Consider the following 27,518-nt stretch of genomic DNA (forward strand, 5'->3'; position numbering starts at 1 on the left):
TTGGATTAGTATAATAAACGATGCAGGAGAAAATGACCAACAATAGGACCCACAAAGGACCTTGTACTCTTGTTTTTTATTCAACATATACCGCCCTATAGCCGGAGATCTCAGGGCGGTTCACAAAAAAGATCACGAGACATAAAATCAAAATAAAAACAATAATCCAATAACACCCCCTTCCATTTTTTTATGTTGTATGTTGGATATGAGATTGTAAAAGTGTGGTTTGCAAAGCCAAATGAATAATTAAAAAATAAAATAAGACGGGCTGAAGAAAGCAGCAGGGTAAACCTACCCCGAAAGGCTCCTACTCCGCCCGCCCTCAGAGAGAGAACCGGGAGGGGGGACATCGCCGGGCGGTACCAAAGCGTCAGTCCACGCAGGGTGGGAGTGAGGACACTGCAACGCCAAGCGCGCGCGAGGACACGGAGAAGGGACGCAAAGAAAGGGGTGGGGAAGAGCGAAGGGAGTTTCAACGCACTGGGAAATGATGGGAGCTCCCCGAAAAGGAACCCACGCCCGCCCGAGCTTACTTGCTCACACCCGCCCGCGGGCGAGCGAATGGCCGAGTCCAGATTTGAACGTAACGGCTTTGGCTCGCGGCGGCGGCGGGTGCGGCACGTGGGCGGGGCGAGGCGACGCCCGAGCCCCTCCCCTCCTGGAAGGGGAGATTGGGAGGCGGCGTCTGGCGCGAGAGGAGCAGCGTCGGGCGCGTCGCTGGTCAAGCAGGATCAATCCCCCCCACCCCTCCGTCGGCCAGGGGTGGCGATGCGCGAGGCCGCCCGGGAGAGTCGCGCGGCGGCGGGCGGGTGAGGAGGACCGAGGAAAGAAGCGGGAGCGAGCGAGCGAGCCGGCTTTCCCGCCCGGAGCATCCCTGAAGGGCGTCGAGGGCTGCGCTGGCCCGTCGCTGGGTGAGGGTGGACGGGAGGGACTCGGGGCCCAAACCGCCTCACTGCTGAGGCGAACCGTCCCGCTTTTCTCCTCAGACCCCCTTCAACTTTTAAACGCGGGAGTTGGTAGGGCGGTAGGAATTCAACAGGTGCAGCACCGGTGCGCGCCACGTGTCCGGATTTTCCCGGACTTCAGGGAGGTATCGACGCGTCCCTCAATTGAAAGTCTCGTTTGTAAAAAAGAAAAAAGAAAAGAAAAGAAGATTGACAGCTTTGGGGGTTGTTTTGTCTTGGACCCTCAACAAGTCCAACAAAACTGGATTTTTCGATGGACTTGGCAAGGGTCCAGGACAAAACCACCCCCAAACTGTCAACCTTCTCTTTTTTTTTGGACAAACCCCAAAGTTGTCAATCTCTTTTTTTTCTTTTTACAAAAAAAGGACTTTCGATGGAAGGGGATCCTGAAGTCCTGGGAAATCCTGGGAAATCTGGACACAGCATCCCTGGTGTTGCACCATTGGTTTTACTCTTTTGAAAGATGGCAACCTTAAAACGCAGTAGCTGCAGGACGGCAGAAATTTGACAGGTGCAGTATTCTCCCTCATTGATCAGGGAAAGCTTCCTTAATCCTGCCTTTCTCTTTCTCTCAGCTGATCAGAAGAGTACAGAGGTCTCACCAGGGAAAGCACCGCCACAAAAATAAAGCACTCCAGTCATTTCTTAACAGCAGGTATGTGCATTTCCTTGTTGTCCTTCGGTCTCGTCGGTTTCCAAGCGATGGAAGAGTTTTGGGATCGGCAACGACAAATATCCCTTAGTCATTAAGGCGTAATGCTTTCTGTGTGCAGAGAAATGAGCGATGGGAAGAAATTCACATGGAAGAAACATGAAAGCTATTCTGCTAGGATGCGTAATCCATGTGGATTTTGGGGATGAATTAATCTGAAAGAGTGGTGGGCAGGATCTAAGTTCTAATTGCCAGTTTTTGTGCGTGTTGATGTAATACCTCGGATGTTCTTTCTCGGGTGTCTCGGAAAGGCAGCTCACCTGACATTACCACCTTTTTCATTGCAGTAGACTGCATGTAATTTCTGTGGATATGCAAAGTGTAAGGAAGGTTTCTTTAAAAACATTTTGTTTAGTACTGTACTGGGAATGGTCCCACTAAGCAACTAAATAGGTTTTGGAATATTAGAAATTCTTTCAAGGGCCACTTCACAAATGATTATATCTCTATGGATAGCACTTCAGATTATGCTTGCTATGTTTGACCAGGTATATTCATGTCCATACTGTGCAACTTGTTACCAATCAGAAGTTTCCTATATCATGAAATTGGAATCCTTGTGGCAGTCAAAAGATGCATGCAATTTTGTTGATCAAATGTGATCTTCATGTAGGATCTGTGAGAAGCAGTTCTTTTTAGTGATGCTTCCTGGAAGGTTTTTGATTCTGCTGAAAGCTGATAAGATGTTCTACAATTGCCTTATTTTTTAACAGATTTGTTTACTTCTTTACTTGATGCTGTGGCTGCTGTTTATATTAAACGGTCATTACGCTTTCCTAGCTGATGAGGAAATGGTTCTTGTAATGCTGTGCTTGTTATCAACAACATAAACTTATACGAATCGGGGGACAGCATATGCAAAGTGTGACAGCTGAATTTACTTAAAATAGAAAATGGCCTTGGGTCACATCTCAGTCACCTCCCCCCAAATAATAAATCTTAGTCCTTTATGTGAGCAGAGCTACGGTTGCTCAAATACTGGCTCACACTGACATAGCTATACTACAGCATCATCTTGTGTGGACATATCTCCTGTCTTAGCAGCCTCTTGGTTACAATCCTGTGATAGCAACCTACAAGCACAGTACTTAAACAGAGGGATTTTAAAAGCATATCCATTTCTCCTCCCGCTACCAAAGACATGTCCGCTTCTACTCTATGGAGTGTTCACCAGTGTTTCTAGTATGAAAGCAATAACACTTTTCTGCTTTAGTGCTGTCAGAGAACTAGTCCTGAAGATTTTATCCAGGTATATGTAGGTTTCTAAATGTCCTGGAATGTGACTAATCAATAAACCATGCATGTCCACAGGAAGAAAGCACACAGATGTGTTGTTGCGGTCCACACTTTATGTGTGAATTATAATCTCATACCACTGGGAGTTTCTAAAATTTGCTTTTAAAAAGCCCTGCTTAGACATACTCTTTGCTGGCCACAAGGCTTTTAGGGATGGCTGTTGTTATATTATAAATCTGTCCTGCCTTTCTACCTCAATCTACCCAATATAATGGCAACAGATCATAAAATACAAACCTGTGTTGCATTGTCTCCAGTCATGCCACCGTTACCACCTTCAGCTCTGCAAAATGACTTTATTGTACATGATTATATTTTTGCAGTAACTAGGGTTAGGTCATATTACAAGCTGCAGCATTTCAGTGGCTTGGTATTTTTTGTTCTGGAGCCAGCATAGGTAGTTGCTGGTCCTGCGGTTCCTAGGATCAGGTTGCTGAAGAGGTTCTTCTTGGTGTCCGTTATGCAAATGGTTTCCAGTCAAAGTGTTTTGATTGTGGATACAGTGGTACCTCGGGTTAAGTACTTAATTTGTTCCGGAGGTCTGTTCTTAACCTGAAACTGTTCTTAACCTGAAGACCACTTTAGCTAATGGAGCCTCCTGCTGCCGCTGCGCCGCCAGAGCCCGGTTTCTGTTCTTATCTGAAGCAAAGTTCTTAACATGAAGCACTATTTCTGGGTTAGCAGCATGTGTAACCTGAAGCGTATGTAACCTGAAGCGTATGTAACCTGAGGTACCACTGTACATATATCTGTCACCAGGCTCAATTAGTTGATCAGAGCTGAGTGGTAGCAAGATGCTTTCGTTTTACACTTGCAGACTTGACATATATACCTGCCACGGGTAGCTAGTGTGGTGTCCTCCCATCATCATAAATCCGGCTGGGACTGATGAAAGTTGGAGTCCAACAACATCTGGTGATGGGGGCCCTATTGGCAGTACCACAGTGTTTCTCAAGTGTTTTGTACTTAACTTGCCTTTCTAAACTTTCTCTATGAAAACTTTCCTTATACTTGAAGACCTGTGGAACAGAGCAAGATGTGTTCTCCCATTCTCCTCATTTCGTTCTTGTGTGCAGCTTAAATTCAACCAAATCCAGCCCTAGTCTGGGTGGTGGGGGGATTCTGTGATTAACTTCTGGTTTGTGTCCCATCTCCCTGCAGGTGCATTGTATCCTTGGTTGTTTCAGTTTGAGGATCTAGGTCTAGGACTAGATATTGGAGGATGGTACAGGATCAGTATAGGGATTTTCCTAGAAAATATATGCAGAACTAGGCTATATCTGGTTTTCAACATCGCGATGTATCACCAGCGAAATAGCATGATATCTTGATATATCCCAATATGTATCTGGGGTGGTGGTGGGCCTTGCTGAGCCTCCCCGCGGGGCCAGAGGGTCCTTCCATACTTCCCTGCAGTGGCAGAGGGTGCACCACACTTTTCAGTAGTGGTGCCCGCCCTGTGGAACTCCCTTCCATCAGATGTCAAGGAAATAAACAACGGACTTGTTAAGAAGACATCTGAAGGCAGCCCTGTTTAGGGAAGTTTATCGCTTTATTGCTATTATTATTATTATTATTATTATTCTGTTGGGAGCCACCCAGAGTGGCTGAGGAAACCCAGCCAGATGGGCAGGAAATAAATAAATAAATAAATAAATAAATAAGCAATTAAATAAATAAATAAATAAATTTGTTCCTGCTAGTGATGTCTACTGTGTTAGCCACCTAGACAAAATGATTTGATGATTATATTTTCAAAGAAGAATACAAAACAAATGTCAAAATGCTTGTCAACTGATTTGTTGCAATTAATATACAACCCATATTTCCACAGGGATCTTCGGAGTCTGACTTGCCACCCTTCTATATACTGATACATCAATACCGAAACAATGCCGGTTCTCAGAAGTAGCTTGGGGCATTCAAATGTTAATATTGCAAGTGACACTTCGAGTCTCCACGAGATGAATTTTTCAAATGGAGAAGTAATTTCTGAAAAAAGCTCAACAAGCCTGTTTGAGAAAAATGGCTATCAGGACTCCATTTACCTAAACGCTGCCAACATCTTTCAGGGCATTCATAATGAAAAGCCTCAAGATAAAATATTGGTAAAATATGGACATGGGCCACTACCTTCTCTCCCTGATTTCAAAGATGAACAATTCCAACGTTTGTCCTATGAACTGGCTTTTAGTGCTCTAAAATGTAAGTAGAAAGCCTGTCCTAATTTTTCTTCTTTCCACCCCAACCATTAAACTAATATGTGTACATAATTCACCTTTGTGTTTAGAACTATGTAATTTGTAGCTAATCTAGTTGGCATAGAGAGCAGAGCCTCTTTTCTGTGTCTCTTTCAACCACACAATGGTGTTTCATTTTTCTTTTGCAAATCTTGAATCTTTAGGGCTTGAATGAGTTTATTTTAATCAAGAATGTGTGCCAATGATCAGTTTGCAACAACTATGACTGCATGCTTGGCAGATTTTTCTCTGCCTTTTTGCCCAGGGCTTAAAAAGAAAAAAAGCAGGTCATATATGTTTCCAAGGTATGAAGGACAGCCTGCTCCTGAGAGACCACTGCTTTCTAGGGGAGAATCAGCTACTTCACGTTGCATGTGTCTTGTGTCTCTATTCCTTTCCTTCCTTAGAGGGCTAATAGCTTTAAGTAAAAAAGGGGAAAAAGACAGAATGTGTGCATGTTTGGCTTGGGCTTTCTGGATCAGTACATTTAGCCTGAGCAATGCTCAGCTGACAAAACATACAGCTTAGGTCAGGGGTCGGCAACCCGCGGCTCCGGAGCAGCATGTGGCTCTTTTACACCTTTGCCGCGGCTCCGGGGCGGATACTAGCGAAGGGAGGAGGCGCATTGTGCGCCCTGACACTCCCCACTGTGGTGGGTGCTGTACTGGCTGTGACGTCGCATGGGGGCGGTGCGTGCGTTAGTCACGCACCGTCCCGACGTCACCTTCCCGCCCGCCCGCTACATTGTAAGGGGCATGTACGCTGGTCACTGCATTGAAAGGGGGCATGTACGCTGGTCACTGTTTTGAAAGGGAGTGAAGAACACACACACACACAAAAAGGTAACTTGTTAATTTAACGTTTATTTCTATGAGGAGCAGTAATTCTGAGGGGTCAAACGAAGAAATAATAAAAAAGTGACAAAAAGGTTATTTTTATAATGACGAGTTTTGCAGCTCCCAGTTTTTTTTTCTTCGGAAACGGGTCCAAGTGGCTCTTTTTGTCTTAAAGGTTGCAGACCCCTGGCTTAGGTGATATGCTATTTCGGTTTTTACTTGGATGTAACCACTGGAGGGGATGGTTGGCATAAGCTTGGCATAATCTGCATGTCCCTTTCCTCCATACATCTGTATCTTCCTCCATCTCATCTATATGTTACATTCCATATTCCTTTGGATCACCTTCAGCACATATATGTATCCATTTTTATTTTGTCTGTCTGCTGAGAAGTGGCTGGCCTTCATCTTTGACAGAATGTTTGAGTGACTGCTCTAGTGCTGTTTCCCACAAATTAATTATAGTCTAGCCCTATGGTCTAGGGTTGGTTTTACTGTCAAACCCAACCCTAGTCCAATTCTGAAACATTCCTTGATCTTTGAAAAAGAGCTCCCTACTCTGCCCATCTGCCAAATTTAAATTTTGTAGCAGGGACATCATACAACATGTGGGGGAAACAATCAGAATCATGTATACATGGTTTTAAAAAATATTTTAAAGAAGTCTTTAAAAAGTCCATGATTATGCTTCTGAAGAAAACTGGTGTATGCTTTGCATAACTTATTATGAACCAGCCCTAGTAGATCCATTGATTGGAGAACTTTCTGGCTTTCTGCATGCATTTATGAAGCAAGAGCACACACAAACACACACCAAGTCTCTGACAAAAGTGACATTTAGATAATAAACACGCATATGTAGGCAGTCACCAAAAGATATTTTTCCCCTCAAAAGTCAGTTCTTTTTATCTTTAAGAGGGGCAAGCTGTGGTGGAAAGTGCACAGTATTCAGACATTGAGATGCCAATAGGAAATTAAGGAGGGTGAGGGAGGTTACCTGGCCAACTTTCTGAACTGAGATAAGCATGTCTGAATTGGTATGCAGAAGTGGAGGGAAAGCTATTGGCGTCCATAGCAACAACCTAAAATATGGTGACATCAGCTTTTATTGCTCATGCAGGGAGGAGAAACTATTTCTGCCCCGCATTGATAATCCACATTCCTAGTTGAAATTGAATATAATGTGGTTCTTAAACAGAGGAAAACCCTAGGCAAAGCGTAATCACAAATACTTCCATGAATCTAAAAATTAAACTTAGTAAGTGCTGTGCTTCTGTGTTCTTGAAACTATAATGATCAACAAGATAGCAATAGTCCATTAAAAGTACCATGGATGGGAACAAGGCCAGGTATCCAGTTGTTAAACACTGGGGGTGGGGTGGGGGGGAGCTGCCTTGTGTTTTTCCCTCTACCTTTCCATGGACACAAGTTTCCTTTTGAACAAGATGTTATGTACCGTGCTATTAGTAAGGAATGTGTTTCAACATTTGTGTGCACTCCTGCTCTTGTGTTTTGCAGTTCTTGACTTTTAAGAACCTTTGTACACAATTAGATAAGTTCCCGCCCTCTCTCTTACATGTCCACTTCAGCCAGTAGATTATATTTCATTATGGGGATAAAAGTTTGTGTGTAGCTTGTGAGTGTGTTTTTTAAAGGCAGGTACTATAAATTACATTGAAGTTGGCTCATTTTGAAACTGACCATAGCTGGTGTAAATGAAGATTCCTATGGGAATACATGGCTAACTAAAGCCAAAAGCCTTCCTTTGCAGGAGGAGGAAGGGGTAGGGGAGAAATCTAGTTTTAGATTTATGGCTTATGCACTTTGCACTAATCCATGGTGTTACTCAGGGACAGCAGCATGACCAGAGACAGCAACTGAGGGGGCTGCTCCCTGAGCCCAAGGGGAAAAACTGCAGCTAGAGAAGTGACCACTTCCTGCTAGGGTAACTAAATCAACCTATGAGTAAAGTTGGAAAATGGCTTGCCATTCTTTCTGTGGAACCATAGACAGTTTCCATAGTTTCGGTGGGATGAGCTCTGAGTGGCACATTGTTTAGTGAGATGTGCAAATATTGATACTTATGGTTTTGTACATCTTGTGACATTAAACGCATGATTTATACTCAAGGAATACTAAATTTTATTCACACTTATTCACACATATTTTCAGAATTCACCTTAGAAATGTTTAAATGTTACTGATTGCTACAAATTTTTTTAAAAGCAAATGCTATAATAATTTGAAGATCGCTTCTACCATCTTTTTCGTCTGTAGATCAAGATGTTCTTGAAACTATATTGCTAGACAGTGGCATTTATCCAATGCAGTCAATAGTGAGTAAATATTTTGTTTTGTGTTTGTTGTACCTAATTGCTTAAATTACCCTGTGCAGATAACTTACTAATGCACTGACTTTACACATCACTAGATGAGTAACTAATTTAAAAATAATCCATGTTCTTTGTGTGCAGATGCGTATAAAGCTTTAAGGACTGGCTTGTGTTCAAAGAAAAAGGGACTTGCATGTCTTATTCTTGAGTTTCAGAATCCTCTCTCTCCCTCTCTGTATACCTGTGACACCTATGTATTCGTAAACATATATGGCAGAAGCCTGCCAATTTGATCTCTGATAATTAGGTTTTTCCTGAGCTATATAGGGTTGCCATATTTCAGAAAGTAAAATTCCTGACACCCGCAAAGTTGTTGGGCTATTTTTGGGAACAAACCCAAATTCTTGAGCTTTTGGGGGGAAACCAAGCTTTTGGAGCTGTTTCTGCTGCTTTTCCCCCTGTGTTGCCATACATCCAGGTTTTCTCTGACATTTTGTCAATTTGGCAAAATTTCCCCTTGACACCATGTTTATACCTGAAAACTAGGACATGTCAGGAACTTTCCTGACATATGGCAAGCCTAGAGCTATACAACATGAAAAAAGAAACAACACATATTTATTTTAAGCAAATAAAATGCTATCAGTTCACACTTTCGATGTAACTCTAGAAAAATTGGTAGTGGTGGACAGGAAAAAGCCAATAAAAAAGAGGAAAGTGCACAGCAATTTATTTTGAGTAAAGAAAGAAAATGATACCCCACACTCAGGTTTGTTTTGCTATTGGAAGGCCAGCATTGCAGTTGATTGTATTCAAGAGATCTGAACATCATAGCTGCTCCACATGTGCCCAGGGGTTGTAAACTGCATTTTAAAAAGCTTTCTTAAATGCTGCAATTACTGGACTGCTGGCTTCACTGTGTGTGTGTACTATAAATAAAAAATAAGAAATCATGGCCTACTGGGAACTATTGGTTCTAAAACTGAAGAGAGCCTTCTGGTTTATTTTAACAATTAGAAGTATTTCAAAAGGTTCAAAAAAATAGTTTTCATTTTTTATTAGTCCCCATTTTTATTAGTCCCCATTTTTTAAAGTCAGCATCTGAACAGTTTGTTTTTTTTGCATTGCATTATAATATGTATAAGGACCAGTCAAAGGCGACTATAGGGTGCAGCGCTCATTTCGCTTCAGGCTGAGGGAGCTGGCGTTTGTCCGCAGACAGCTTTTCTGGGTCATGTGATCAGCATGACAAAACTGCTTCTGGTGCAACAGGACACCATGACAGAAGCCAGAGCGCACAGAAATGCCGTTTACCTTCCTGCTGCAGTAGTACCTATATCGACTTGCATTGGTGTGCTTTCGAACTGCTAGGTTGGCAGGAGCTGGGACAGAGCAATGGGAGCTCACCCCATTGTGCGAATTCAAACTGCCGACCTTCCGATTGGCAAGCGCAAGAGGCTCAGTGTTTTAGACCACAGCACCACCCATGTCACTATAATATGTAGGAACCTCTTCTCTCTGTTTGGAGGGTTGTGCTTGCAGATTTAGCATTTGGGTATTCTTTTTTGTTGCTTTCCTATCTTGCCACATGGCGATTCTCTCTTTTTGCAGTCAGACCAATTGACCAGTCTAGTTGTTGTGATGCTGTATGATCTCCAAGATCGGAAATTTGAAGCTCGCGAAAACATTGATGATGAAGAACAAATAGTAGAAGTCCAGGAAGTTGAGCGTTATCTTTGCAGGTATATGTACAAGAAAGTAGACGGATTCTCATCTGATAGCAAGTACTGAACAATTTTCGGATGCTTCACAATCAGTTAGACTGATTGATTTCAGGTTGATTAGAATAATATAATGCTGCCCCCCAGTAGTGGCTGGTGCGGAGGTGGGGTGCTGCTGATTCCCTGACTTCCAAACGCATTGTGTCTCTGGCGCTTACCAGAGGGGTGTGGGGCAAGGTGTGGGAAGTTCAGTGCTGTGTGGTGGAGCCAATCCACCAATCTGGACCTTATGTTCCTGTGCAACACCAAATTCCCTGTGCCCCCACTTCTCCCTTCAGCATTTGGAAGAGGGGAGAGCAGAGGGGCCCTGCCTCCAACTGGTGCTGCTCCCTCCATGGGATATTAACTCTGTTCTGAACTGTGCTTCTTTCAATCTCATATTATCTTGTGAAAGTAAGTCAACACCCTGCACTCTTCTATATAGAAGAGAAAAATGCTTCCACAAGAATATGGAGGACAGACTTCCTTGGTGTTGCTACCATTTGTTTCCAGCCTTTCCCCAATGGCCTTTTCAGGAGATTGAGAAGACTGCTGGGAGCAGGGACATGAAAAGCTGCAAAGAGAGAGAGGCTCAGTTATAGCTCTGGGGCTTTTTAATTCAGAAAAGAGTAAGGGGGAGGATAGGATAGAGCTGCATAAAATTATGTCTTGTGTGAACAAAGCGGACAGAGGTTTATCTCTCATAATGCTAGAACTAGGGGGTCATCCATAAAAGCTGAATGGTGGGAAGTTTGGGACAGAAAAAATGAAATTCATTCAGGACGTATCTAAACCATAGAATCCAACTATGTGGACAGCTTTAAAAGGGAATTGGACAAATTCATGGAGGATAATGGCTTCTAGTCATGATGGCTGAAAACCAGTTTGGGGACATTACAAGTGGGCAAGTGACATTGCGCTTATGTCCTTCTTGTGGTCTTCTATGAGGTAGCTAACTGGGTACTTTTGAGACAATATGCTGGACAATATAGGTATTTTGATGTGATCCAGCAGGGCTGCTCTAATGTTTAACTTGTCTCTGGTTTGTTTGCATCTATGATCCTTACCAGGCTTACTAAAACCTAGTTTCATTTGGAACCAACAATCTGGGATCGAAAATCACAGCTTGACATTGGGTTGTGAATCTTGGCCTGAATTAACTTTGGCTTGTTGCAGCATGCAGGTTTCGTATCCTGGTTTCTTTTGTTGCTGCTAGCCTAGAAACAGAGCTGCAGGGGAAGAATGACTCAACATGGCTCATATGCCGAGATTCTCACTGGCACTTTCCCTTCCTTTTCATTCTGCCTGGCGACAGGCTCCTTTCCCTTCCCACCTGCTTCTGACAAGCTGTTCTTCACTAGCCTAGATGAGGCTTTGGAGTGGGACGTGGATGGGCCATTAAAGTGTCCATGGGCAGTTTTTACCATACTGAACTAGGGATTAAAAGAACTCATACTAAGTGGTTTAAATTATTGAGTGTGTTATTATCAACCCACTGGACATTTAGAAAAACAGCATTTTTAGCTTGGCAAACTATATCAACAGATGCAGTCGTACAGCTGGATCTAAAAGCTACCAACGCCCATTTCTTCAGCAACCCATCCAGCCCCTTTCTTGTTCAGTGGACCAAAGTAATTACTGACATTTCTTCTGCTTGCTTACCGTATGAACTTTTGTTCAAGAGGATTGGGAGCAAAGGGTCAACAAAGAGGGCTAGCAAATCTTCCTGGCGAGTGTCTAGGAATGGGGGAAGGCTTTGCGGCTTTGCACAGAGATGTGTCTAATGATCTCTAGAAGGAAGAGCATCTGCTGCTGGCTAGTTGTAAGAGAGCTGGGGACTTGAGTGACAACTTACCTATTGTTGAGCAAAGCAAAAGGCTTTGGAGTATTTGCAGAGGGGATGTTGTGGGGTGTGGGTGGGGACAACTTATACAGGATGAAACTAATCATGCTCTGAACATCTGATCCAGGTCCTGGCTTGCTAAACTAGGGAACAGAGGGAAGAGTGGTGAGAAAACTGGCTCTCCAGATGTTGGTCTTCAAGCCCCAGTGGCATAGTCAGTGTTGTTGGGAATAATAGAAAAACAAGATCTGGAGGGTTATATTCCCCACCTCTGGCTTAGTAAACATGTGGAGCAGATCAGTCCATTATAGCACAACTTGAATCTGTTATGATGATTTCTCTGGCTGTAAATGCCCTGGGGACAGGGGAGTTGGCCATAATTTTCTCTTATGTATTTCAATACCAGTATTGATTGTTGCAAGGAAACAGGATTTTGCAAGATTAAATAATCACGAATTAAGCTTGTCACAAGATTTATCCATATCCTTCTTTTAATCTATAGCTTTAAGACAAAACTGGCCGCTGCGTTAGCAAGATGTCGAATCAAACACGATGCTCTTTCTCTAGAACACATTCTGCCAGAAACAATAAGGAAACAAGAACAAAGGGCTTCCACGCTACCCTTGTATGTGTGGGTCAATTCACTTAAAATAAGGTGAGGTTGAAAGCTTGCTAGTGTAGCATGTATGTTTTTAATATTTGCTTCTTTCATGATTATATCACATGCTCATAGATAATATAAGCATATTCTCCATGAGAAAATGTGTTGGTGGCAAGTAAATTAAATGGTTTTCTTGAAAGCTCCATAACATTGTCCTAGTACTCTAAACTTAGTGGTGAATGTGAGTGGAATGTTCTTTTGTTGGTAGTCTGTACCTGCCTATTTTAACTACCAAAACACACTGTTGTGTGCGCCATTGCACCCTTTACATGGAATCTACTGGTTCCCTTGCTTATGGCAGCAGCAACGTAGACTACCACAACTTACAAATGTTGTTTCTGCCAATTCTTGCCAGCTCCAGTCTTCACCTAGAGACTTCACCTAGAACCATATTTCTATATCTGGATGCCCAACAGTGCAACTGTTTCCTTGCATTCCTGTGTGACACATTAAATTCAATCTTATTTAGACACGAGCAGCAAACAGAAACAGGAGAGCTTTGCCAAATGAGAGTACACATTTTTGTTAGATACCAAAAACAATGAATGTGCTCTAAGGCCCTTTCAGACGGTCTCTTAGGTGGCATTAAATCACATACTGGTAAATTCAGGCTGCACAACTAAAGTTGATTTGGCACCCTTGCACAACAAACCCACTTCCCCTCAGAATCTGAGTTTTTATTATAAGGAACACAGAATACTTAATAGAAAGCCACTGTTGTTCTACTTCTCTACAAACTTTGTGTAAAGTGATGAAGATGCCTAATTGATAAAAATGTCATTTGGAAGTGACCCAAAGTCTAGCTGTCTGATTCAGCTTCTCAATATTTACTTGCTACTATACATTCAGCATCACCATTTTGGGAGCGACCCAAGGTTGAGTATGTAACCTTGGAGGGATTAGAGCTGAACTAGGCCATGTGAATCTTTATACTCAGCTTAGCAGTGGCATGTTGCTCTAGGAAAGAGTAGGTCTTTCCAGTAAGGGATCTGAGAAAGTTGTTCGAGAAAAGGAACAGAAGTGTACTTTCAGACTTTGTTGAACCTGGTACAGGTAGAACCATGGAGAATTATTTCTGTGGGGTGCATATTCAGCATTTTTTAAGAACTTTGTGTTTGCAAGTCCCAGGGGAGGAAGCTTGTATGTACAGGAAATGTGTAACAATTTGTAGCAGGATAGTGAGTAACAACAAATTTAATTAATGCAGACTTATCTGTAGTGTTTCAGATGCAAGTACAAAAGACAAAGTGATTTCTTACTTTTATATTAAGCACTTATATTAAACAGTTGTGTTTCTGCAACAGCCTTGAAGATGTTCATAGCACTTTACACAAGGAGGGATTCACTAGAGTGGAATCGGTCTCCAGTTTTGGTGGCTATTCATATTGCCTAGATAAGCACTGTGAAGACGTACTCATTTTCCCTTCTACTCTTAAAGAAAAGCTTCTTACTCTGCAGCTGTTTTCTGATTACAAGCTCTTATTGCAGGTATGTTAACATGAAACTGAAATAAATGTCCTAACTTCATGCTTCATAGTCTTTCTGTGTTGCATGTTTCTATTTCTTTTCAATGTCTTGTTAAAAGAAAAAAGCAATTTAAATAAATTGTGGTGCTATGGCTGTGCTTACAAATTTCTGCAAAATCTGTTTTGATGTGTTGTGTGTGTTTGTTAGAATGCTTCTTCCACAAAGAACATCACTAATTTGACCACAGCTGTAGTGCACTTTTGCAGTTGACTCGAAAGACTTGCTTGTCAATAGTCACCAAACTGTTTAGCAAGAAGCTCCGAACTGAAAAAATCTGTGAAACTTTGCAGTAATATTATTAGCTTGAATTACATTAAATTCTGGGTCTGGATCTCTCTCTCTCCAGTCTCCAGTAGTTCATTGCTAGCTTTTGATTTGTTTAACTTCAGTTCACAACCATTGTTTGTATTTGCGTGCTGTTATGATTACACAACTTCTGTTCTTGCCTCTCCTTTGTCCTATGACATCGTCTCTTTTCAGTCTTTGGAGATAGTGCTTTTCATTACAGCCAACCACTAGACTACCACTTTTCTTGCAAGGTGATTTATAGGCACTCATGCACACACTCCTTGAAATTTCTTTTGGCCCATTGTTCCTCATCTCCGAACATCAAGCCTACTAAGCCCCTTTCACCTGATATGGGTTCTAGGGATATCATGCAACTAACACTGGATGTCCTTAAGGCAAGTTAAGCACATTTACTTATTTGTAAGTAAGTGCTTTAATTTTGAAAGGCCCTCACGTTATGAACTAAATGTGATAACCTTGAATGCTGGAGTAGAAGGACTAGCTATGACGTCCTTGAAACTTGAGCTTCGTTGGGGGCAGCTTTACTCTGGACTTGCTAGAGTTTTCTTTGTTCAATGTCAAGTGTAGGTTCTGAGGTGACTAAGAGACATGCGTTACAATCTGGGAAGCTGTGGTTCAAGTCTTTCAATGTTCTCACACAGTTCTATTTTCATATTAATCCATAAATATAATCCCACTCTCTTTTTCTCCTCTTGCTTTTTATCAGTTTGTTTGCATTTAGGGGGAGGTTTGCCGAATCATTTATGTAGCAAACATGGTGTATATAAAGAAAGTAAAGGCTTCCCTTCCCCCTCACATACTGTATCTTTCTATGAAGGAAACCTTTCCAATTCGAAACGTTGCAACTCAGTAGCTGATTCACTTGGCAATTTATAATCTTGTCTCATCCATCCTGCACACGTCTGTAAATTAGAGCCAATTTCATCCTAATAAACAGAAGAGCCTCTGCATCTTAATGGCTGCATCTGGGGGTTACTGATAGGGAAAGTGCTTTGGCACTCAGCGTCTTCCTGCCTCCCGGATTCCATGCCAGAGCAAGAACCCAGGTATCAAGACAATTTGTGGGTGAAGTTCATTCCCCCGGGCCCTGGGGGGAGCTTGCAAGGACAATTACCCTCAAAATCATCCTTGTTTTCCTCTGCAAACGATCTCCGCTAATGTGGGAGCTGTACCCATTAAGGCAGGGAGCACCGGCAGTCACCAGCCTGCCTCTGTATTGGCACCGTATGCCTTGCAAAAATCGGTGTGATTATCATATGGAGGCAACTACATGTTCACTTGGAACATGTGTGGAATTTAGCACATTATGTTTGAAGCCCCTTCTGTTGGGAAATTTCCCCAAACTGCATGTCACGCTTTCCATACTATGGGGCTGAATGTAATCAGATGGCTGGGCCCATACGTGAAGCAGTTGGTTTAGATTACAAGCAGAATGTGAGTAACGGCTGCACATTCGAAATGGCAAATTCAGTTTTCCTGAAATACTTTTTTACTTGGGTGCTGGACCTGCAGAAATAAACAAGCTTTGCCGCTTAAATAATTTGTCAATCACCCTTTTCTTAATTGGGCATCTCTGCTTAATTCTTAGGATAAATCCAGGAGTCTTGCCGTCCATTCGGCGAAGGCCTTGCTGAATATGGATGATGACATCTTAATAGCACACATGGGTTCATGGCTCACTGTGGCTCATATGTCGGTGCTGACAAATCAGATGACTTCCAAAGTGTTTGTATGTGGAGTAAAGTCTTTGGCAAAGGAAGCTGAACTGAAGGACTTGTTTGCACAGATGGAATGTAAAAGTAAGCATGTGTTAGCATTATTCAAACCACTTAGAAGCCATTTGACATGGAAGGGTATATACACTAATTAATGATTAAGTAATAAATTCAAAATTGACCCATTTGTTTTAGAACGCTCTGGTTTGCCAGAAGCAGCTTAGTCATGCTGGCCACATGACCTGGAAGCTATACGGCCAATAAAGCAAGATGAGCGCCACAACCCCAGAGTCGGTCACGACTGGACCTAATGGTCAGGGGTCCCTTTACCTTTTACCTTTACCTAATTTGCAGACTTATTTGGTTCTTATCCCCTCCCCTTCAGATATTGTGCTACTACGTGAAGATTTTGCAAACATTGAACCAACTGATAAGCTGCAGAAAGTTAAAGTTATTTTACTACTGCCTCGGTGTTCAGGCCTGGGGGTTAGCAACCCAATAGAATTCATTCTAAAAGAACATGAAGGTAACTTTTTGAAATGAAATGTTTGATCTGCATTCCTGCCTGTCTTGGCATTATCGGTGTTGATGGTTTTATGCTCATTATAGAGAACCATCATTAGTGGAACCCTAAACAATTAGTGGAATCCTAAACAATTTCCATTATCTCTACCTGTAACTCAAGCACAACGTTTTGTGATGCATTGCTGCACTACTTGACACACTCTGTTTTTTGTTGGTTCATCTGGTTTTAAATCAGCCAACGAGAGTGATATAGAATTAGGGGTTGGGAGTCTGGTCAGCTGGTCTCAGTCTTTCTCTTACTTCCCATCTGTCCTCAGAAAAGTTGCCAATTTTTCCCTTTTGCCTGCATAATCCTAGACCAGAAGAAAAACTTTGTAATACATCTGGGTGGAAGTTGCTGAAATGTAATAAATGGTGCATAAAAATGTGATCAGTTTCAAAGTGGCTTGAAACTGGCTTGTTGAAACCAGTCATAGTTGTGTTAACCATCATTCCAAGTCCAGATGATGCAGCAAACTGGTTTAATAGAGCTGAAGTAAACACTTCCAAAGTCTTTGTTTTGGTCATGTGGAAAGGAGGAGAGGGGAGAGTTCTTTTTTGAGGGCAGTGCATATTGCCGTGGTCTAGTGTTTCATGAGGTCATGGTCAGTTACTGGTTTTTGTTTGAACTTACTCATTGTATTCTCTTCAGATGCAGAATTACTTAGAGATCTCTCTCAGGGCTCTGTAGCAGAAGATAAACTCAATTCCCTTGCTCAACAGCAGCTGAAAGAATTGTCACATGCAATGCAGTGTAAGTTTGTCATTAACTGGTAAGAATTAGAGTAAAATATTGTGTATAGACAACCCCTGAGTATTCAGAGAAATAAAAGTACTGAGAGGACAAGTATTGGAAGAGAAAATTGTTCCTGGAGCAAAAAATGTCACAAATACTGATGGGCATCTGAAAACATAGTCTTGCAATGGGAACAGTCACCTTGATGTTTTAGGGAATCTCAATGGCCTTCTTTAGGGGCATTTGTTATCCTTTGGGATATCTTTTCCCATGCAGTTGCGATGGAAGGACAGCTGATGATGGACTATTCCAGGAAAGGAGTCTGCAGTGTGCTAAACAGGCCTAGCCTAGCAGTCTTTATTGGTTCTTTTAGCTGTTGTTCTTTATGTTCCTTTTGGAACTATAATCCCTGATTTTTCCAGTCCACTTTAGGAAAGCCTTATGAGCTAATCATCACTTGCCCCTGCCTTCTGGAAGGGATAATAAATGCCCTCCCTTGAAAATAATTTAATAGAAGAAAATTCCTTTCTCTGCTGAATAATATTTCTAAAATTGTGAGAAAGTCAGTGTTTATTTTAATTTTAAAGTAAGGTTTTAAGATTTGGTTCCCAAGGCAGCTATCTTGCAAATTATTTGGACCAAATGGTCTTTATGGGAAACAGGATCAGAGCAGATAAAAAGATGGAACTCATCAATAAAACAATTGCAAATTAAAACTTATTAAAAATGGAGTGGCAAAAGCTTTTGATCAAAGTGTGACCCATAAGTCTGTCTGAATGAAAAGGTACTTGCATGTCAGTGGAAATCCATCAGGGGGTGCTAGACAGACATCACTAGGAAGTGAGAGAAATATTACCTGCTGATGTCTGTAAATCAAGTTGCTATTAAAGGCACAGCCATAAACTTATAATCCTAGCTGGAAATGGATGGTAGGGCATGTTAGAAGCACAATATGGTTGTAGGGAATGTGAAAAGGTTTTAGATTATATAGAAGAAAGGGGATCAGCATGTGGGTCCCTAGTTGGGGTGGGCTTTTAATGGAACATGAGATTTACTCGTGACAAAATGTGAATTCCTGGTTGCTTTAGTTATAAGATGGTAATGTTCAATACATCTATACAAACTAGATCAACTTTAAATGTTTTTAACATCAGTTAGTGACATGTGTTTAATATTTAAAGTGTGTTTAAACTAAAAATTATTAACAGTTGGATTTTCTCGTTACTTAAATTCTTACAGTTAGCAGAGTGCAAGCTATTGTCTACTGCACCTGTTCAGTTTACCCAGAAGAAAATGAAGTTGTGGTGAACAAAGCCCTGGCATCTGGAGCAGAAGGACCCAAGGCCCAGCCTTACAAGTAAAGAACAGGCTTTTATTGGTTGTGAATTACATTCGTCTAATGATGCAGGGCTTACAGTGCCATATAGTCCCTACCCCATTCATTCTGTTTCAAAACTGTAGAGAGTACTCAGAGCTTGAGCATAGAATCCTGTCCAGCTGCTAATTCATAATATTGTAATATTGTAGCTAATTCAATGTCATTAGTAGCTGGTGAATTAAAAAAAACAAAACAACCCCAAACTTTCTACTCATGAAATTGATGTGTCTTTCTGTCAGGATGACCATCTGCATATGTCAGTTTTTGCATGTCTGCTTTAGTATGTAGGTGTTACTAGAAAAAACAGGATGAGAGCCCATCCAGCCATGCAGAGTGCATGGGCCCCGTTGATACCATTGTGTAGCCTAGTCCATGCATTGTTACTTGGGTTTGAGAAGGGGAGGAGTATGGCGGAAACTTTTGTGTAGTTTGAGATGCTCAGAAGTTTGAGTTTATTTCAAGCTATAGTTTATTGTGATGTGCAAACCAAGCCCTTGATTGTACGGTTGTGGCATACAGAGAAAAGGATTGCTATTGCACCATCTGGTCATTAACACTTCTCTTGCACCAGAAACAATAGATTTGCTGTTCTTCAGGAAAATCCCAAGTACTTTTTTTGAGGGCAGTTTGCACATTGTGACAACTTTAAAAAAATGGGCAAAATAACTGATGCCCAGAATGGATTTCTGCCTAGTTTGCTGATTTACCTAATGTGATTTGGTGACCCTCCCGGGGCTGCAAAGGGGTTAAGTTTAACCTCTGGTTTGCTAGTAAAACTGAATTACTGTGTCATGGAGCCATGTCTAAGAAGTATGTTACCAACCTGAAAAGTTTGGAAAGCTCTGCCCTAAACCTAAGTACGTGAAGTTAAAAACTCTTCAGGACATCACTCGTAATAGAAATATGCAAAGTAACTAAGCAAGTATTAGAAGTCACCCCAGAACTGGCCCTACTAAAAATCTTCCAAGATAATAATGCCCACTCACACATAAAGAGCTCATAACCCACCTACTCTCAGCAGCCAGAAGCATCATAGCCAGACACTGGAGAGACCTGTCAGGAGTAAGCATGAACGAATAGGGAAACAGCCTTATTAGAAAAACTAACCAACAAACTGAAAATGACATGGGGACAAATAGAAGAAGACACCTTCACCCCAATACACAGCCCGACAAGACAACAACAAGAACCCACTGACAGCATATGAATCAATCTGGCTAACCTGATCTGATCCAAACACACACACACACACACACACACACACACACACACACACTGCTCAGACACAAAAACAATTCTCACTACAGCCAACCAAAGTCAACCAACCACACCTAGGCCACCCCAACCTCTCTCACCACCAAGGAAATACAACAAGCGAATAGGAAGAGAACCCACACAAGTGATGCTGACACAAAACCCCACACATGTACTAAGTACAACGGTACCTTGGTTTTTGAACATCTCCATTGACAAACATTTCGGTTTTCGAACGCCGTAAACCTGGAAGTAAATGCTTCGGTTTTTGAATACGCCTCGGAAGTTGAATATGCCACGCGGCTTCCGCTGAGTGCAAAATCCTGAGGCCTAACTGTCAGCTATTGAGTTTTTGGTTTTTGAACATTTCAGAACTCAAATGGTCTTCTGGAATGGTTTACGTTCGAAAACTGAGGTACCACTGTAGAAGACTAGAAGCATTGTCACCCACCCCTCTCGCCCTCCCCTTTTCTCCCCCTTTTCTTGCTAACCTAACACTGTATGCAACACTAATGTCTCACAACAAATGAAACAGATCTGTAGAAAACGCAACTTGAAAAAAAGAGACAATGCACGTATTTTTGTAAACTAAGAAATCTTTAATGATTTTTTTTTAAAAAAAACGCCCAGCACAATTGGGAACAGTTGCTGCCCATTTAAATGAAAACAGTGTGTTTAATATACTTAGGAAAAACCCTTCATGACAGCTCTTAGCTTTTGTTTTTTTTAAGAAAACTACAGGGAGGCCACAATTGACTAAAATTGCATTTTACTTAAGGGCACATGGTGGTGATTCAATACTTTGTGTTAATATCCACTGTAGGCTTTGTCCACCTGTTCTTCCATTGTGTTGCAAATCAGAAATAAGCTTGTCTGCAGCAAACTTTTTCCGACTGGAGCCATCAGATATTTCTAATAGCTGTTTTATAGCTGTTCTATCCCGAGAGGTAAGTACTAGTAAAAGGAAAAGTAAAAGTAATATAACCAATAAAATGAAGTGTTTTGATATTTTGAATTTTTTTTGCTAGTGAATTCTTGGATATAGATGAAAGGTGGTGTAGATTTAACAGTTAACATGCTTAACAGCCAACCATTGTGCAAGTAATCTGTCCACGAAGAAGGCATTGTGCACAATTCCCAGTCGATATACATAATCTCCCTCAACTGCATTTTGTAAATTTCTTGGCCGTTATGTTGTCTCTCCAAGAAATGTGCTCTTGTTTCCTTTGCCCGGTTCAGTAGTATGCAATCTGTGTCCACCCCTCACCTGCCCCAACATACCACCCCACTGATCGGCTGAAAAAGTCAGGGTCCCAGATAAAGATTAACCTTTTTTCCTGTATTGCAGCCTTCTTTTCACCCTTCCTTTCCTCTTCCTACCACCCCACAGAGCATAGGGGCAGCTGCAGAATGTCAATGGCTGCCCCGAGGCCCCCTTTCATAAGCAGGCCTCATGCTCTGCCAGCAGAACTTCCCTGCAGCCTCCAGAACCATTGGAAGTGCCTGCTTATTCACGTTATTTAGTCTAAAAACTATCTTGTAGTGTCCTGAGAACTAAAAGTATTCTTAAACTGAATGCAGGTAATGGTGAGTCGTTCAAGATCACCAAACAATTCCATGGTGGAGGTGAGATCGAAAGATCTCCATCTGTTTCAAAGCTATCTTACTTTAATCGTATTGTTTGCCATCTGATAATATGATGCTTAAGGGGAGTGGGTGGTGTTGTGGTGTAAACCATGAGCCTCTTGGGCTTGCCAATCAGAAGGTCGGTGGTTCGAATCTGCGCAATGGGGTGAGCTTCTGTTGCTCTGTCCCAGCTCCTGCCAACCTAGCAGTTCGAAATCACACCAGTGCAAGTAGATAAATAGTTACCGCTGTGTCGGGAAGGTAAATGGTGTTTCCGTGCACTCTGGCTTCCGTCATGGTGTTCCGTTGCGCCAGAAATGGTTTAGTCATGCTGGCCACATGACCCAGAAAGCTGTCTGTGGACAAACACCGTCTCCCTTGGGCTGAAAGTGAAATGAGCGCCGCAACCCCAGTCCCCTTTGACTGGACTTAACCGTCCAGGGGTCCTTCACCTTTCACCTAATATGATGCTAGGGAGGTTATTTTTCTTTACTGTTACTACAGTACAGTGGTACCTCTAGTTAAAAACTTAATTCGTTCCAGAGGTCCATTCCTAACCTGAAACTGTTCTTAACTAGAGCTGTCGCTGGCACACGATTTCCATTCTCATCCTGAGGCAAAGTTTTCAACTCGAAGTAACTCTTCCAGGTTAGCGGCATTTGAAACCTGAGGCGTTTGTAACTCAAGGTACCACTATATAGTTGAGCTGGAAAGCAAGGACGGTAGAATCGCCCAGGTAGGGAGCCCCTGCTCTGGTTCTCCAGGGGATGTTGACCTCCAACTCCCGTTAACTCCAACCAGCATAGCCAGTAGTTGGGGATGTTGAGAACTGTAGTTCCAGCAACAACTGGAGAGACTCAAAGGTTAGCTACTCCTGCCCTATATGATAATAAGGACAATGAGGTCTGCAGAATGGTGGTAACAGTAGATACTTAGAACAGCAGCTACTTCCTCTGAAATGCACAACAAATGCTAACATGAATTGCTTTCTCAGAACTAAGGGTGTCATTTTCCTATATTTCTATGTACCGTGGATGACACCGGCTGCCCTTCTTCGGAGCTGTGATTTGGTTTTGCTGATAATGTGTCCCTTTTAACTTTACAGAGGGATCCATCAGAGACGGTGTCTGTGAAAGATGTTTTAGCTCGTGCTGCGGCAAAAGGGTTATTGGAAGGGATTGACTTAGCAAAGCCAGCTAAGAGAGAAGAGAAAAAGAAAAAGAAACCGAAAGTAACCCAGCCAAAGACACCTACTAAAGAGGCAGTGATAAAGTCCAAAATTCAGGAGTTCCTGGATAGAGAAATGAAACCGGGCATGATTGAGTCAGATACTTCCGTCTCTAATTTAGCTTCCAGTGCCTCTCAAAAATCTGTGAACCAGACAAATAGTTCCGTTCCCCTGAAGAAAACAGTCCAACCCCCCTCGAACTCGTCTCTGCCGATGATGTCCAAGAATTCTCTTACTGCAGCTTCCATGCAAAAGATGTTTGAAAAGCATCGAAACACCAGAAAACCAAAGCTTGACGATAGTGTGATGGTCTTGAAACCTGTCGAAATCGTCCTGCCTCCGGTAATGGTGCCATACTTCAACCCACAAGGAAACCGATCCCATATTTCGACTAACCATTATTATTATAATTGGGGTGGAACTCATGGCACGCTTAGCCCTTCTACATCCAAAAAGCTGATCAAGACAAAAGAGCCCTCACTTTCTTCTACAGTCAAGCATTCTCGTCCATGGCTTTGAAGATTGCCTTTTGTAACTCAGTTTTTAACCGTAATTCTTTCAAAATTTGAAACTTGCATTCCTCTAATGGTAAAAAACGAAAACCCTTGGGCATTCGGTATTCATCTGCATAGGGACCAAACTGCTCTAGGCAGCAGTTAAGATGCTCACATGCCTTTTCCAAAGCTATTATTATGGTAGCAGAGAGGCTGTTCTGCAGAAAGGCTTTTATCTCAATGAACTTTGAATGTCAAAATGCTTAAATTAATATACAGTTTCAGATTATGCAGACAGGGGTAAACCAGAGGTTTCATGGGCAATAGATGATCAGCTTAGAATACAGCAGACAGATTCTGTCTAAGTAAAAACTTGGTGAATTTTAGGGCTAGCCATTACAATTGTAAAGAAGAACAGGGCTTCTAAAAAGTAGAAGTGGATTTCAATTCTTATTTTCTAGATATTTCAGTGTAAAGCCTTGGGAATTTTGAATACCTTACCTTGTATCTTTTTCTAAAATTGGTTCCAGTCTGCAGAGTGATCTTTCAAGACTTCAGCCTGTTTAATAATCTGCTCAAATCTTCTCTTCCAAAAGGACTGTTTTTTTTTATTTTAAAAAAGCAAATTGTGACCATTTTGGCTTTAAGAATAGGACATCACAACCTCAGAGAAAAAGGACAAGAACATTTCCGGGCTTTCTTTGTGAGGGAGCATAATTACTGGATGGTTTCATGTTGCTGCGGCTAGACACTGAACTCTACTAGGACGTCAATATAAATATTTGGCTCATTAGGCAGCATAGTTAAATGGAAACAAACCTATTAAACAATTGCTGATTAATGCCTTTCATAACTCTAGTCTGTTATTTTCTGTGTCCCTGCGCCCTAGCCACTTAGTATCTTTTGTAACTAAGGATTTTATAGGCTCAGTTGTAACACATATGCATTAGTCCTAGATCATTACAGGAAAGACAAGCGTTCTGTGCTTCCTTATAGGCTGACTATATTCTTTCTGTAATGTTTGAAGGGCATTCATATATCATGTGTAAAATATACCCATGAGGCATAGTTAACTGAGATGCCTAGGTATCTTTTCAGATGTTGGAAGAAAATTTCTGTTCCATATGAAACTATTCATTATATATAACATATCAGAAGCAATTAAGCATTTGGTGGTGGGTAAATTGAAGAGGATGCATAACATGGCAAACGAGAAGTGTTTTGGCTGGCATTTACAGTTGAGAGTACTATTGCGTTAGGTAATAATAATAATAATAATAATAATAATAATAATAATAATAATAATAGTTATTTATACTCCATCCATCTGGCTGGGTTTTCCCCATACTTTTGTAAAATATTCAAAAATCATCTTTTTCCTTTACTAAACCTACTCTCATTAAAATCTGCCCTATTTTATATTTTAATCCAGAGATTACATAGCCGAAAAGGAATAATAACCATTTCTTTTTACCAAGCTAAGACGAGTATTTTTAGAGTGGTGGCTTTTCTTGTGAAATCACTAAGCTCCCAGCGACATAAACACAAGAGGCCAGTAGTTAATGCAGCTAAATTTATTCTTGCAACAGATTACATTTAAATGTGTAAAAAGTGGACAATGGTGGAAAAAACTTTTCTGTTTTAAAATCAACTACTTCACGTAATAGCAAGAGCTCTTACTGATAAACTGTGTGTATTTTCTCCTTTCTCTTTTGCAGATAGTGAAATAAATCAAACCTACTTCTGCTATTCACACTTCTCTCCCTCAAAATAACTATGCCTGCCAGAGAGAGGAGCTAATGATGGTAATGATAGAGCTCTAGAGAGGCTCAGCTTTTGTGAGCTAATGCGATAAAAATAGCAGTTGCCCTCCATATGTGATCTGTTTAATTGACTGCAGAGTTCTTTAACAAATAAACAAGTTCTTAAAGCTTTGTAGACGGTGCCATCTTTGTATTCAGCTTTCTGTAGATTTTCTTCTACTCAGCTATTAAAGGCTTTGCACACAAAGTTTATCATTAAGACCTCTTTGTTACAGAAGTAGGATTGATGGCGTTTCATGCAAATTTCTTTCCGTTTTTAGGCATTTCTTCATCTCTATGAAAAAACATGTTTTTAAAGAAATAGTACTTGTTTTGTATAAACGAAGCAACAAGCAGCATCAAAGAACTGCTGTGGGTTGGGGCAGAAAAAAAGGCATTAATTAAGCTATCACAAATGACTGGTTAACAATCTCCCTTCCTTCAACGGAGTACGCAAATGAGGTGGTCCGTGAGAGCAGCATCTAACTTGCTTTTTGTGTTTTTAAAAAATAATAGAAGTTAGCTTTACATGTTATTTTTGCCATTTTACTTCTACATATTCAGTTAATTAAAAAGGTGACTACAAATAATTACAAAAATCCTCTGTCTTTAGGCAACCTATAGTACACTGAGATTACTTAGCACTGGATTATCGTGTGCGATCACATCCAGTAATAAAGATATGTCAACATAATCGAAGAATATTTCAGTAAAAATAGAATAAATAAAATAAAAATATTTAAGCTGTATTTAACAAGTTAATCAAAAAAAGACATGAAACGTCCAAGGCATAGTGAACATGGCTGCCTTGTGCAATTATAAAGAATGCATAGATAACAGAAGTGTCACTACAACATTGAGTAAGTCATTGGCATTTGTTCGCATTCAACCCATACATGTATTTTGGCCATCATTGAGAAATGTTTTATGTTTTATTTGTCTGGTAAGAACTGCCTTGCTGCTTTCTGTTTCCAGCAGTGGCCAGCCTGATGCCCTTTGGGAGCTCACAAGTGTGGCCTTCCCTATTGTTTAGTCCTCAGCATCTGGTATTCAGAGACACTACCTCTGCAATGGAGATTCCATAAAGAAGGTTCAGATAAAATAAGCTTGTATAACAAGTTTGATTTTCAAGGAGTGGGATGCAACTCTCAGCTGGTGGGACTTAAAATGCTGAAAAGAATAATAAAAAGGTTTTAAAGCTTTTGAAACTTTGCAACTAATCCAAAAGCTACTTGAAAAAGAAATGCTTGGTCTACTCAATGTTTTCAGCAAGCATGTCTTGCATTTTCTTCTGAATGTGAAAAGTTCATACTCTAGAAAAACTCTATGCCAATTAAGACACAAATGAGTTAAGGTTTCCTGCTTGGGTTTAAGTACTTAATGAGAATGGAGCATGGCCATATAACAGAAACTATTGGTTTGCAATTTTATGATTTTGTATTTTTTTTTATTTGAGGAGGAGAGCTGCTAGTTGTCAGCATGTACTTTCTAAAAATGGAGAGAGTGAGCCAGATTATTTTCTTCAGGAGGGAAGTGAGAATGGTAATACCTTAGCAAAGGCAGACCCAAGCATTTGTCTACTTTAGGAGCACAATGGATGTGACTTTTAGAGCAATAAAGCCAGGAGGCTACACTCCTTAGGGTTACTTCTCTTGGAAGATAACGGACCTTACTACCTCTGTAAAGTTAACTGGAAAATAATAAAGGTTTAGTCAGACTTTTTTTTTTAAAAAAAAATCTCTTTATGCATAGGCTCATTTCTGGTCTTGTTAACCTGCAAACTATACATCATAAAAATGGGAAGTTGCTAAGTTTTCCATTTTGTAGCTCTTGGGACATTGTGGGCTAATTCACACATGCCTGAATTGATGATTCAGCAACTGATGACCTGCAGTTGGATGTGTGACCCTAGCTCCACTGAGAAGCGGTGTGTTTGAGGTGATATGGAAGGGGTTGTGATCCGGTGTCTCATCAGTCACACATGCAAGCCACTGCTCGAGGTGGTACTGATCAGGTGATAAACATGCGCATGAAAGCAAGCCCAATGCTGCCTTTAGAGAGGTAAAAGCAAGTGAGCACAATGCTTGGTTTGGCAGCAGCTGTTCCTCAGCGGAGGAGGGAAAAGGAAGAGAAACCTTTTAGGATATGTGAGCCAAATGGAAGCAGCTGTGGATGCTGAGATGTGGTTGGGGTTTTTTTGGAGCAGCGGACATCATCCCCCCAACACTCTACTGTT

The 27,518-nt window shown here is 41.3% G+C and overlaps 1 protein-coding gene across 4 annotated transcripts; it reads left to right on the forward strand.

Annotated features, from left to right (window-relative positions):
• Positions 1-611: 611 nt before the first annotated feature.
• Positions 612-27,004, forward strand: NSUN7 (NOP2/Sun RNA methyltransferase family member 7). 4 transcript variants are annotated; one of them, XM_081924481.1, is made up of 14 exons: positions 612-812; positions 1,544-1,623; positions 4,811-5,181; positions 8,330-8,388; positions 9,997-10,127; positions 12,491-12,643; positions 13,954-14,137; positions 16,074-16,284; positions 16,586-16,726; positions 17,417-17,518; positions 18,740-18,857; positions 20,956-21,079; positions 22,864-23,328; positions 25,199-27,004. In XM_081924481.1, exons 3-14 carry the CDS (start codon positions 4,869-4,871, stop codon positions 25,208-25,210), a joined length of 2,013 nt encoding a protein of 670 aa, XP_081780607.1. In that variant the 5' UTR covers positions 612-812; positions 1,544-1,623; positions 4,811-4,868; the 3' UTR covers positions 25,211-27,004. The 4 variants fall into 4 exon arrangements, with proteins under 4 accessions (XP_081780607.1, XP_081780605.1, XP_081780606.1 ...); XM_081924479.1 differs by having other exon boundaries at positions 612-914; positions 22,864-27,004; XM_081924480.1 differs by having other exon boundaries at positions 612-902; positions 22,864-27,004.
• Positions 27,005-27,518: the final 514 nt, after the last annotated feature.

The sequence above is a fragment of the Podarcis melisellensis genome (genome assembly GCF_964234715.1).
Source record: "Podarcis melisellensis genome assembly, chromosome: 9".
In the NCBI taxonomy this organism is placed as follows: domain Eukaryota; kingdom Metazoa; phylum Chordata; class Lepidosauria; order Squamata; family Lacertidae; genus Podarcis; species Podarcis melisellensis.

Coding starts and splice junctions, on each gene's coding strand:
- NSUN7 (XM_081924479.1), top strand. CDS start 4,869: ATGCCGGTTCTCAGAAGTAGCTTGGGGCATTCAAATGTTAATATTGCA. Junction 14,138..16,073: donor ATTACAAGCTCTTATTGCAG/GTATGTTAACAT, acceptor CTTAATTCTTAG/GATAAATCCAGGAGTCTTGC. Junction 16,727..17,416: donor CATTCTAAAAGAACATGAAG/GTAACTTTTTGA, acceptor TATTCTCTTCAG/ATGCAGAATTACTTAGAGAT.